General features: G+C 30.8%; 1 protein-coding gene across 1 annotated transcript; it reads left to right on the top strand.

Moving 5' to 3' along the window:
- The first annotated feature begins 3058 nt into the window (after window positions 1-3058).
- On the top strand, window positions 3059-11330 carry LOC124362385. Its single transcript, XM_046816825.1, has 4 exons — window positions 3059-3235; window positions 5579-5737; window positions 7593-7760; window positions 10945-11330. Exons 1-4 carry the CDS (start codon window positions 3140-3142, stop codon window positions 11101-11103), a joined length of 582 nt encoding a protein of 193 aa, XP_046672781.1. The 5' UTR covers window positions 3059-3139; the 3' UTR covers window positions 11104-11330.
- The last annotated feature ends 1340 nt before the right edge of the window (window positions 11331-12670 follow it).

Raw genomic sequence — 12670 nt, forward strand, 5'->3', positions numbered from 1 at the left:
CATCGACAGAAATTTCGATCTGTCCCTGTTAACAGTACTACCAATGTAATGTTCCAACTAACTGTAAATGGAAATGCGTTTTAACACAGTAGATACTCAGCTAATTGTTCAGATTGTATAAGTTATAATACAACTTATAATGTAGCACCAAATGTTCTTAAGCTTGGTTTAGTTATTTATAATTTAATCTGAAATTTCTAATTTGATTATCCATATCAAGACCTCCAGTACTCAGTACTATCATGGATATCTCTCTCTATCTACCCTAAAAGGTGTATTAAGCAAGCGCCATTTTATTCATAAACGCATCCTTACCATATTCTCACCGAACGAGATGCTTTCCACAGTTATTGTTGCTCCGATATCTTTCTCAGTAGAATATAATATTCATAGGGATGTGAAAGTTAGTAGTTTGGAATATTGAATAATAAGTACAGCTTAATATACAGATATGTAATCAAAATCAACTGCCCGAGGTGCCAGGAGTTTTAATAAGTTAGAAAGATAAAATGTTATGTACCCTACTTCAAAAAAACTATCACCACTGTCTTTCAATTAAGCAATTGGATCTTTATTAGGTAAGGAGGCGCCATTTAAGCTGAAGGGATTTATACTTTTTTTAATCAACATTTTCATCCCTCATAGGAAATTAATGTGAGAAGATAAAACCCTGTCAATATGTGATTTGTAAATAACCTGTGGTAATATTTCTCTCCTTCATTAATTGAAGGTGAAATCAACAATGGTAAAAACATTGTCTTGACCCCTGTGATGTTCGTTCATCTATTATTTAGTTCAGTTAACAGAATATCACAATCAGTATTGATTACTTGCTCTTTAAATCTTCCTTTTGGTGAAAAAAGTATTCTTCCTTATGAGTTCCATCATGACATCTCTAGCTTATCCTTGTTGTAGTCACTTTTAATTGAGGATCAGTTTTAATTAGTACTGCAACCTTTATCTTCAAGAAGTATTAAAAATGCATTTCTCATTATTTCAATACTAATTGTAAGTTTTTGTTTTGTTCAATGTTTTTAAGTTACCAAAGCGTAGAACTTTGTAAGTTCTTAATTTTAAATCAATAAAATTCAAAAGTTTTGACCAAATTGTTCTTAAGACAGTGTATATGTAGGGACCCATCTATTTGCTCTCAAACATTTTTGTTTTCATGAAATTTTCCAAAATTGTAGATGCGCTGTTTAGTATTGTTTTATTAATAAGTTTTAATCCAACTAGAAATTACTCACTGCACGTTTTATTTAATTTTTTTCGATTCCTTTTTTTTAATTTAATTATTTTTAGAAATATTTCATAAAATTTCCAATATTTCCATTCTTGAATGAGAGAAACTAAATTGATCTTTGTAAAACAATCTTGTCTATTGTTTCATCTTCGATGCTGCATATAGAACTGATCTGATTTCCTCAAAATGAAGCATACTATATTATCAAAGAACGTACGAAACTGTACTACTTTCAGTACAGTAACTGTAATATCGAAACTGTAATACTTTCAGTAACTCATTTAAAATGATATATAACTGTTTAGGATTAATTGTAAGTGTTGTTTGTAATTGTCCTTATTGACCTAAATTCGCCCTTTTCTACGTATTGAATATGATTCAAATAACGTCATTTGGTTGATTTATATATACCTGTCAAATGTAATAAAATCAGTGTAAAAAAACCTCAGACAGTGAGAACTAGAAGCCCAAATCACAGGTGATGGAACTCTCACATCCCAAAAGCTTCCAAATGAAAGAAGTTCATAACATGGTGGTAATTCTGCATGACGAGATCTTCCAGACGTTGCAAGACGTTTGATTATCCAAACATAAAACTCTTGAGCTTTTAGAAGCTAGATGGTCCGTTTCTAAATACAATAATATGAATTGCAATGAAAATGACCCTTCATCTCATGGCTGTTATAAGCTCATGGAGTGTTCCAAAAAGTATAGTCATCGTTGTGTAGTTTATTCTTGTAAACATTTAGTCATGTATATTTCTCATTCAACTGGACAGAAAATCACAAAATAAATAAAGTAAGAAATTTAATCGTGACGGTATATTAGGTTAAAAGATAATTTTGAATTACAATTTTTAATGAAAGAAGTGTTTGAAAATTCTTCTAGCTGGGAGATATTAAATTATTTTCAACGACGAATATTGAAACGTATTTTCATGGTTCGATGCAGAGTGTAACACACAAAAAAAGAATTTTCAGTAATGATTACAAATATAAATGGGTACATTATCAGTGATCTCGTATATAGTATAGAAACCTTCACACTGTTATTTAGGATACAGCCGATTATCTTAAACTCTAAATATTCTATGTGAATATTTTAATAGGAAGTATCGAGTGGCCACTAAGATCCCTACTTGACTACTTTGTGTTGGGTCACATTAAAAATAGCGTCTATAAATCGAAACCCCAGTGTATTACGACCTTACGGACAAAATAGTAGCGATAATTTAAAAAACCATACGCCATAAACCATGAATCCATACAGCGCGCTGTTTCTAATTTCTATAACAGGCTCGGGCATTGTCAAACTGTCCTGGGACAGCAGTTTGAACATCTGATATCAAAAACACAGGTTAGTAGGTTTTAGACGTTTTATTGCTTAACGTAATTGTAATTACTAGTGCTAATGTAACTTTACATTAAAACATTTTTTCCTAGAGGGGCGTCCTGAGTTTAATTTTCTTTCTTTTTCAATTGAAGGTTGAGCAGGATCCATCCGTGCTTTTAATTTAATTAATCTCAATGAGCTGCAATTTCGTATTGGGTTCAGATACAAAGGGCTAATTTCTCTGTTAATTTTATTTTAGCAAAAGCTTTAAAAAATGAGATTGAAAAGAATTGCATTTTATGTCAGTTACATTATGATTTGTTGGAGCATTTGCAAAAAAAAACATTTTAACCCAAATAATAAAGTTCTATTTCAACGATTAATACAGATATGAGACGATTCGTCCCTAATTAATGTATTTGAAAGGCGCACGTGTTTTATAATTGAATCCAATCGTTGCTGTCCGTCACTGAAACCGGATATGTATTGCTAATGTAGAGCAGCATTAAAACACTCCGCCTGTGTTAGATACATTGTCGTGATACACCGAACAATACAGCTGTCATGTGTAACACGTTGGTGGTTTTACTGGTGGTTTGTACCACTGTCTGGGTACCAGCACTTCCAGCCAACCCTCTCAAAATGATCACCAACCGATTAGTAAGTTGTTGTATATTTATTTACCTTTTAGGAAAAAAAACTTTCGAGGACGATATAGAGTTCTTGGATGTTGGATGTTTTAATAATTTTCCATACTTCAATATAAAGCTAGTTTTATTAAATAATGGACTTTATAAACAGTGCTGAATATAAGTTTAAATATAAATTATTTTTAACTAGAACTAATATTCCCAATAGTTAAAAAATATATAATTGCTCGTTTAAAAGAGTTCCATACAACTCAGATGAAGTAAATTTAAAATCACTTGTTCAAAGCTATAGTTTTAAATGTAAGTATAAAATACTCATTTGTACATATTGTTTACAAATATAAGTAATACTCAGACTCGAGAATGGTATAAAATTTGAGCCTATATAAGCTTTTCTTGATGGCATAAAATATGTAAAGAACATATCAAAACTTATTTCTCTATTATATAACTCCTATACGTCTATTTCCAGACATCCGAGGCTATAAGGCTCAATTATTGTTTTATATTTGAAAAATCTCGTTCATTCTCTTTTAGCCCTACCATCCTATATACCAATGACACATGGCTTATAATAAATCAACTATGTACTTAAGGCAACGCGATCTATAGCTTTTAAAATCTGTCAAATTTATTTTACGAGAACCCCCTACTTTTACCCTGACCAAGAACGTAATAATTTATTTCCGACCTCATAGAACTGATCATTTCACCCACATAAATCCGAGACTCATAGATAAGTGATATTTCCTTCATTTTCTGCGTTTCAAATCGATGCCAGCCTCAGTTGGAATCATAATAGCCTATTAATTTAACGTTTTCCAAACAGAGCACCAGTCTATTTTCTTACATATACTTATACAGATTTCTATACAAAATTATTCTTGTAGTTTTTGTTTTGGTTATTTCTCTTTATGTAATAAAGTATGAACAAAAAATATAATATAATTTTGAAAAGTAAGGGCTTTTGTGTTGCAATGGTGGCGCACTCACCCAGCAAGTAGAGATCCTGGCTCGAGTCCCATTGGAGCAAGTACTTTTGGTAATTCAAGATTTATTTAAATTAAATTAGGCTACTACCATTTAAACAAATTTAATTTTTATTGTATACTATATTTTAATGTATATACATAATATTATATGTAAATTTAACTTTATTGTGTATATCATACCTACTGTATATTTATTAATTTCAAAACTGGTATTGTCCAGTAAAACCTGAATTTATCCAATGTCATAGTCTAAAGAAGCTTTGAATATTCAACACCAGTTTCAACGAAAATTGTATTGCCCAAATTAGTTTTGTATAGTAAATTAAATTCAAAACCTAATTTAAACTTAACATTTTTGTTAAACCTATCTTTGATTGGTGCAGTGATTTGCTACATATTTATACATTCCTATTTTTATTAGATTACACTATATATTACAAGATTTTACAAAATCATGTGTAAAATCGTTGTTTTAATAGTTACAAATTATTTTCCTATCCTGAAATATCTTCGAATTTCGGAATTTCAGACTTGCCCTGATGTAATTCAACACGAACCATGGAAAAGGAAATTTTATTTCGTACTGCAGGGGCAGATAAATATGTTAAAATGTAGCAAGTATATTTTTATTTTAGCTGTGAAACTAAATATGGCTTAAGGAAACGAAAATTGCAAAGGGAAAGAATTATTTGGTTGTTCAAAGTGCTTTAAAAGTCTGTAATGGTGTTAAAAGGTAACCTTTTAAACCTACTGTATCATAAAATAATTATATAATTAGGTAAAAACGATAACTATCTTGATTTTAAATAGTAATAGGTTCTGTTATTTCCCCTCTAATTCAATAAAAATAGATACGAATAGGATGGCAGAAAACATGTTTTTGATATTAAAGATTTTCATTCAACATAATACATAAACAGGCTAAGCTAGTTATTACCAATCCGACCAAATTAGCTATAATAAAACTGTATCGGCAAAAACTGATTTTGAATATATTTTCAGTCTTAACTTATATCAAATTAAATTAAATTTAAAAATTATGTTTGTCTTTAGAGTTTGGTTAAAATAATTTTTGAGTAGTCAAAAGTAATTATAAGAACGTAACTGGGCCAAAAGTTAAGTTAGGTATTGACGAGTTAAAATTAATTCTCACTACTATTTAATAACATTAAGAACTGGATTCCAGTTTTGACTGTAACAATACATTTTATAATTGAGATCTTATAGCGTGTAACACTTCTGCAAGGTTTATTTCACGATTGGGTTTTATTAATTGGGTTATATAAATTAACAGATGTCTAAATTTTCATTGTTCATGGAAGCAATAATCTGAGTGTTACAGTTTTAAACTTTGTTGACAGCCTCGAATGAGTGTCCAAGTGGAGCGACTGGAGCCCTGCCCCGACCCTGCTGACACGCCTATCCAGTTCACCAACCTCGTTATCAGCCAAGTCGGCCTCAACAGGTTCATTATCAGCGGCCAGATAAACATTACTGAGACTTTGGACCGACCCATTCTTGTAAGGTTTCTTCCAATGTTCCTAGTATGTATAGTAACAATCATTGATTACGCACAAAGGCAAGTTCCGCTTCTGACAGTCGTCTCGTAACAAACAACGTATGTGAGACTTTTTATACATTTTTCGTTTTCTTTGCTTGTGTGACAATCACATAGGTTGATGTTATTAAAATAGTTATGTATGCTTCAAACACTTATCACTATTAATCTTGGATGTCTTATTCGTAGGGTATCTCAACAGTAACTGCAACTAGAGAAATTTTGTATGCTAATTGCAAGCCTGTTAGCGACACACTGCATGGTTTACTTCTAATAAGATGGTATTTCATAGAATGATACGCATCCATATAACTTTTCGTTGTTTCAAGTGTGTTTCATTCTTTTAACATAATTAAATAAAAAAGTTTAAAAATGCTAAATATCTGTTATAAGTAAGCAATAAAAATTTTGAAAACACTAAACAATATTCGTGTTTTACCATTTTACTTATGAAGCTGAAGGCAAGATGGCCGCCATTACATCCGGCTCCTAAATTGGAGTTGCATAATGTGTCAAACAAATTTTACTTCATCAGTATAAATAATATCAGTCAATAAGTTGTGACATTTTCCTACATTAAAAACTCTTACTACAATACTTGTAACATTAGTTATTTTGGTTTTAAAAATTGAATTGGAAACCATCTCAGAGCATAACAACAGTTTTTATATTTCAGGCACCCCCTTGGGAAAACCACCTATAAAAGAAATAAATTTTAAAACATCAAAAACTTTATAAAAAAATACCAACCTTAATAAATAGTTAGATTGTGGCTGTATTTATAGATAAAAAATATTTTGTGCTAAAACCATTAACTAATATAAAAATTTAAACTTTCTTATTTAATTTGCAGTTTTGCTTAAAAGAAAAACTCATAGGCCCATACATCTAGAACTCTGCAAAAAGATTATAGTATTAACAGTAAAAATAACTAGTTAAATTAGGTTAAAGCTGGAGTAAAAACATTACTTATTATTTCAATGTCAATCAAACGTATTAATAACAAAACTTCAACTCGTTATATGTTTACTCCAGAAGGTATTAAAAAAGTGCATTAACAATCTTATTTAGTGGAACCATTAAACATTTACGAAGAGCTGATAACATCAATTTTTAAAATCCATAGTGTAAGTCAAATTATAAAATACTGATGTGTATGGTTACATCGAACCTAGTTTACCTACTGGCTCAACTTCCCTCTGGATGATAGCCACAAAATTGGTTGCAATTACTGTAAATATATTAGTCTCTGCCAGAACAACTAGTCTAATGCATACTTGCCTAATCGTTATCAAATGAGTTGGCCACAGCAGGCGGGAAGTAAGAACACAACACGCCCACCTCCAAAGCTCGCACCCGACTGCGACTGTCCGCGTTGTTTAGTCGATAACTGGTACGGAAACATCGGCGGCCCTCTCAGGACGGGCTCGGCTGTGATGACACTCTCACTTCCAACAGGATCGATTGGGCGGTTGGAATACGTTAACGATCTCACTTGACACATAACTGCGACTTGTCTTGTTTGTGTGTGTTGTCACTTAGTGTTAATAACGTTCTGGTGAACGGCAATGAAAGTGGTGAACGTTCTACGTAACTTTCTAGAAAGATCTATATAATTGTTCTACTCCTCAATGGATGTTAAAATATTTACGTGATACATTGTGTTTTTTTTGTTTATTTCTGTAATCTCATTACTAATGTTAAACCATTTTTCTTATCAGTTTCAGTGAGTCAATTAATCATACCACCAAAATTATACAATAAATATTAAAACCAAATTTTTCACATTCTAATATATTCACCTGTTCTTTTGGCAGATAGTCCTAGAGATGTACAAGTGCGCCACAAAGGATGACCCCAATTCCTGTGAGTACTACTTCACCTTTAGAAAGAACAAAATTTGCGACATGCTCGACTCCAAAGAAGAAACCTGGAGCTACTTCACCAAAGGCACCGACCTACCTGAAGCCTGTCCCTTTCCCCCGGTATGTGTTCCTGTAAAATTAACAGATTAGTGACATGGGTAGTCCACACAAAAAGTCTAAGCTAAATTGATGAGCTATTTACAACTAACATAACATTTTGACGAGGATTGAAAATTTTCAGAAATAAGTTAGTAATATTGAAAAAGTTCAAATAAAGGTATTTTTCAAACTTATTCTTATTATGAGGTAAAATATAGGGTTTCTAATACCTCAAATGAAAGATTTAGAATAGCTATCTCATTTAGAAACATTTTGTGAATATTGAAATAATAAGAAATATCTTTAGTCACATTTTTTGACTATCGATTATTTGATAGTTTGGTTGTTGAAAGGAATAAACGTAACAGACAATCATAGCTTAGTAATAAAAATTAAAAGTATTAGGATTATAACTCATTAGTACCTTCTATAATTGTATGAGCATAACCTTAGTTAGAGATCTAAAATTCCCAAACAATTTGCAGTGAAACGGGATGGATTGCAGTAGTTAGAATTCCTGCCTAAATTGTACAAGTTAACTCGGATTCATTTGGAAATATGTTTTCATCTAGGTGAGATAGCCTGTTTTAGGTCCTGCGTTTCTGGGACTCTAGAACGAGATCAAATGGGTGAATTTACTATAGTTATTCAAAGAGTCAGTAGACACGTATACCCGGATGTAAAAGTTTGATACTTCTCTCAATAAATATTTATAATGGATTATAAAAGGAAACTACGGCACGTGCTCTTTGAACTTTAACCAAAAATAAATACTGTTCTTTCTGTTAGACCAAGATTAACCTTTATAACTAGATTTAAGTTTATAGGACCCTTATTCAAAGAGTTATCTCAGAGAATGCTAATTCGACACGATGTTAAGGAGGACATGTTGGGTCCGTGATATACGTTGCTACCCTTAGGGATTGTGAGGTAACTTGTATGTGCACTTAAAATTTCGTTTAGAGTTCATGAGAGTTCAGGCATGCACTAGCACCGAGTAAAGGAATGTCGAGATCGATAGAATACAAGTACCATCAATGCTCTTCAGTTTACTCGAAAACCTCTTGAGATATTTAGATACTCTTTATCGCCTTTTGCTTTTCAAGGGTTATTTTGTAATGCTCTCCTTTGTATCGTATTACATTAAATATAAATATAGAGTACATCCATTGCATTTATAGTTTCTTTTTTAGTTTAATACCACAAATATTTGAATCGAAATAAATAGCAATGAGCATATAATGGAGGTTCAAGTTACATTTACACTTCTTTCCATCTCGTTCGTCTCACTTTGCAAGTCAGTTACAACAGCGATGTTCTACGCACGACTTTCCATCTCATACAAATGGTTCAATGTTCGATTTGTCATAACAGTGATTAATAATGTGGTAGGTTCACCTTGCTTCAATTTAACTATTTTCCATGTCGTCCATACAGATTGCAATGGATTTGATTCACTCATCGGGCTGATCGTATGTCAATTGCATATCTTCTATGTCATCCAGACTTCTTAGTTTGGAGCCGATTACGTTTCATTTCCTGATCCAACGTAGGCCATGAATCGTCTTTATTATCAATATATGTTCTAAAACACCTTTAAAATGTTTATCTACTTGACCATAACATTGACATTTATTCATGCATACTTAGAACAAATTTAAAGATATGTTTGGGCTCTCCATCATCCCAGTATTTACCATATGCTTAAGTACTATGCTAATCCGCAACGGGATACATTTTTGCTGGAATGATAAAGTAGAATGAGCAACATGTTCTCCGGACGCTTATGCGCATAAACCTCCAAAATATATGCCAAAGGTTGTTTAAATTGTTACACATAAGAACTTAACCAGTTGTTTTACTATAGCTTAAATTTTATCGTACCGGCACTACTAAAAATAAAATTTTAATTAAAGATTTACAGAAAAAAGAACTCAAGATAACAAATACAATTTATTGTTGCACTATCTAAAATATGGTATTACTAAGGAAAATTAAAAGTCTATTCCCTCTTCATGGCCTTCTAAATATGTATCCATTAAGACAATAGATACAAAATCAATTTTTGTGGAAAGTTTTCTGTAAATTACTCTTAACAATTTCTGTTACATAAAAACTATATATTATTTTAAGTAGATTTATTATGTTCCTGCTGCGTTATGATAATAGATACAAATATGGATAGGTTCATAAATTCGTCTATTTTGTATTACCATGATCATGCGATAATGTGTCGGAGGAAAAAATGCATGTATAGTTTAGATCAAAATAAAAAATTCGTTTTTGTGCCAATTCCGTTCAAAGAGAATGAGCACCATGGCACAACAGCTCATACAGCCACACTAGATATCTCATGGAGAAATTGTTTAAAAAAATATTAGTGGAATATATGTTATATTTATTAAAATGTTAGCTGAATATGGGTTATAAGGACTAAGCATATTAACAAACTGTGCATGATTATTACCAAAATATCCATTAATGTTTTCCGGAGTTATCCTGTGTTGTCCTATGCTGGATTGTATTTAACAGGTACAGTGGATCGATATTGGGGATATACACGATAAAATTAGGTAAGTTTATACTGATAATCTATGTATTATAAATATTCATTTAATGAGTTTACTGGATTCTGCGTTGAACGGGTTTGCAAGTTACGAGGCGGATTATTAATATTGCTAAGTAGAAGAGATGGGATCTGTTTTTTTAAAATTTAATGTTAAATAAAATAATTGATACGTATGTTGATCCGTATACGTAGATATATATCTGAGTCATGAGAGCGGATGATGTAAACTATTTTCAGCACCACAAAAATATAGAGGTTTATGAACAATGCGCTTGAAATCATTGTTCAATAATATTGCTACACATCAAAAGCATGTACAAAACTCCTGGGAGTACAAATTTCTTCAGAGAAAAGGGGCATTAGATCTTTCGATATAAGGTTACAATTAATGTATTGAGATAATAATGCAAAGCCTTTTATAAGTAAAAAAGCTTCTGGGCAAATTTCGTCTTAGCTGGCTTTGACATGTTATTAGTATACGAGAAGTGGTTAATATAATATTTAGGAACTAATATAAATATATAACCAGGTTAAATTTAGACAGATATATTGTATATTATCGCTGATGTACTAATAACTGGAGTAATACTATAATGCTCCTTAGTAAACTAAAATGTGATTCTGTTATTGTTACAGAAGGTGTACAATATTCGGGATGCTGAAATGAATCTAAAGGATCTCAGATCTATTCCAATTTACTCGTCCCATTGGAGACTAATTAACAAAGCATATATGAACGAGAAACTGATGTTTTGTTTGATATCTGAATTTACGCTCCAGACCACGAAAGGCTAACAAAACTATAAGGGAAAGTAAAAACACATTTACTGTTAGATTTTCTTCGATACATATACATTTTCTGTGTTATGCCAATTAATGCCCATACACAAAAATTCAAATTCAAATTCAAATTCAAATGACTTTATTTGTATTATATATACAAAAGGGCGAATTTAGGGCCATAAGGCCCTGTCTTACAATTAACCCTAAATGTGATATGAGAATTGTCATGACTATTGTAATTAAACACTTCTATGAATAAATCTCTAGATTCTTATCCAAAGGAAATAACTTTTATATAAATATATCTTCATCAATCTACAGAATATTAAGTTTTAGATAGAGTAAATTTGAAAGCATTTTGTGAAAATCGACAAATAATTTTAATTGCTCTATAACACCTTTTACTCGTATATTAACTTTGTGTACACTTTACGATTTAATTACAGTATACTTTAGCAATGGATATCTTGTTTTAGTCTTAAAAGAAAACCTTTTGATGTATAAAAATATTGCATAGAATTTATATAATTAAAACTACTTTAAACATAGAACACATAAGTCTCACTGGAATACACTTCTGAGTACCATCCTACAGCCAGCCCTGGATTCTAACATTGGAAAGCCATGGCGAAATCACTAGACAGTTTTGTTGATTATTGCTCCTAGTGACTACACTGATTAATGTATAACACTAAATTTAAAAATGATTTATAGTAACTATGTATTTTAAACGGGGAAAATGAATAGTGGTAATGTTTCAGAGTTAAATTATCACAGTATACATTCACAGAAATAGGTTGTTCTCTTTAACAAATAAAAAACAAGGCATTGTATCATGATTGAAAATGTTTATAAATGTTCGTGTACCCAACTACACTTCTTTAGATAAATATAACTGTACAAATATTTACAACAGATTTATATGAAAAAGAAAGTGAGGATTCAAACAAGAAGATCAAACATTATAAAATATTTAATACCACTAATGAATATTAGCACATATTCCAAATTTCAAACGCTCAAAAAATCTTCATTCACTATAATATATATATATATATATATATATATATATATATATATATATATATATATATATATATAGTATATACAATATTTAGGGGTATTAAATCCCCCGAAATATAGAAGTGAAAATGGTTCTTTTGTTTACTTCTATTCAACACAGTGATTAGTATATATATATTGTATTTAGTAATGTTATTGTAGCTATTCAAGGTTAAACATATTATAAGTGTAAGCAAATATTCAACCATGGACATGATATGATTTTAGTTACAAAAATATTTGTATTCGAATATATTTACTGTTAAAGTTATCATTATAAACTTATTAGCTTTATTTTTAGTGTAAATCTAAGCATCACGTAACATGGTAATAACATTCAATTTGAAAATGTAATTTTTTATTTTGAATATAACAATGTACCATTTGGTAATAAAAGAGAGAGAATTTTGCTACCTTAAAAAGCTGTAGTCTTAAAATGTTTATTACTTTTAAAGGACAAAATATGTATCAGACGCATTTGGCATAATGTTACTGGTAACAGTAAGCTAGTTAACTG

The sequence above is a fragment of the Homalodisca vitripennis genome, chromosome 5, assembly GCF_021130785.1.
Source record: "Homalodisca vitripennis isolate AUS2020 chromosome 5, UT_GWSS_2.1, whole genome shotgun sequence".
NCBI classification, from domain to species: Eukaryota; Metazoa; Arthropoda; class Insecta; order Hemiptera; family Cicadellidae; genus Homalodisca; species Homalodisca vitripennis.

What these genes read in the sequence shown, in the direction of transcription:
- LOC124362385 (XM_046816825.1), top strand. Translation starts at nt 3,140, where the DNA reads ATGTGTAACACGTTGGTGGTTTTACTGGTGGTTTGTACCACTGTCTGG. An exon ending in AAATGATCACCAACCGATTA is followed by an intron (nt 3,236 to 5,578) that starts GTAAGTTGTTGT and finishes CTTTGTTGACAG; the next exon opens with CCTCGAATGAGTGTCCAAGT. An exon ending in AAGCCTGTCCCTTTCCCCCG is followed by an intron (nt 7,761 to 10,944) that starts GTATGTGTTCCT and finishes TTATTGTTACAG; the next exon opens with AAGGTGTACAATATTCGGGA.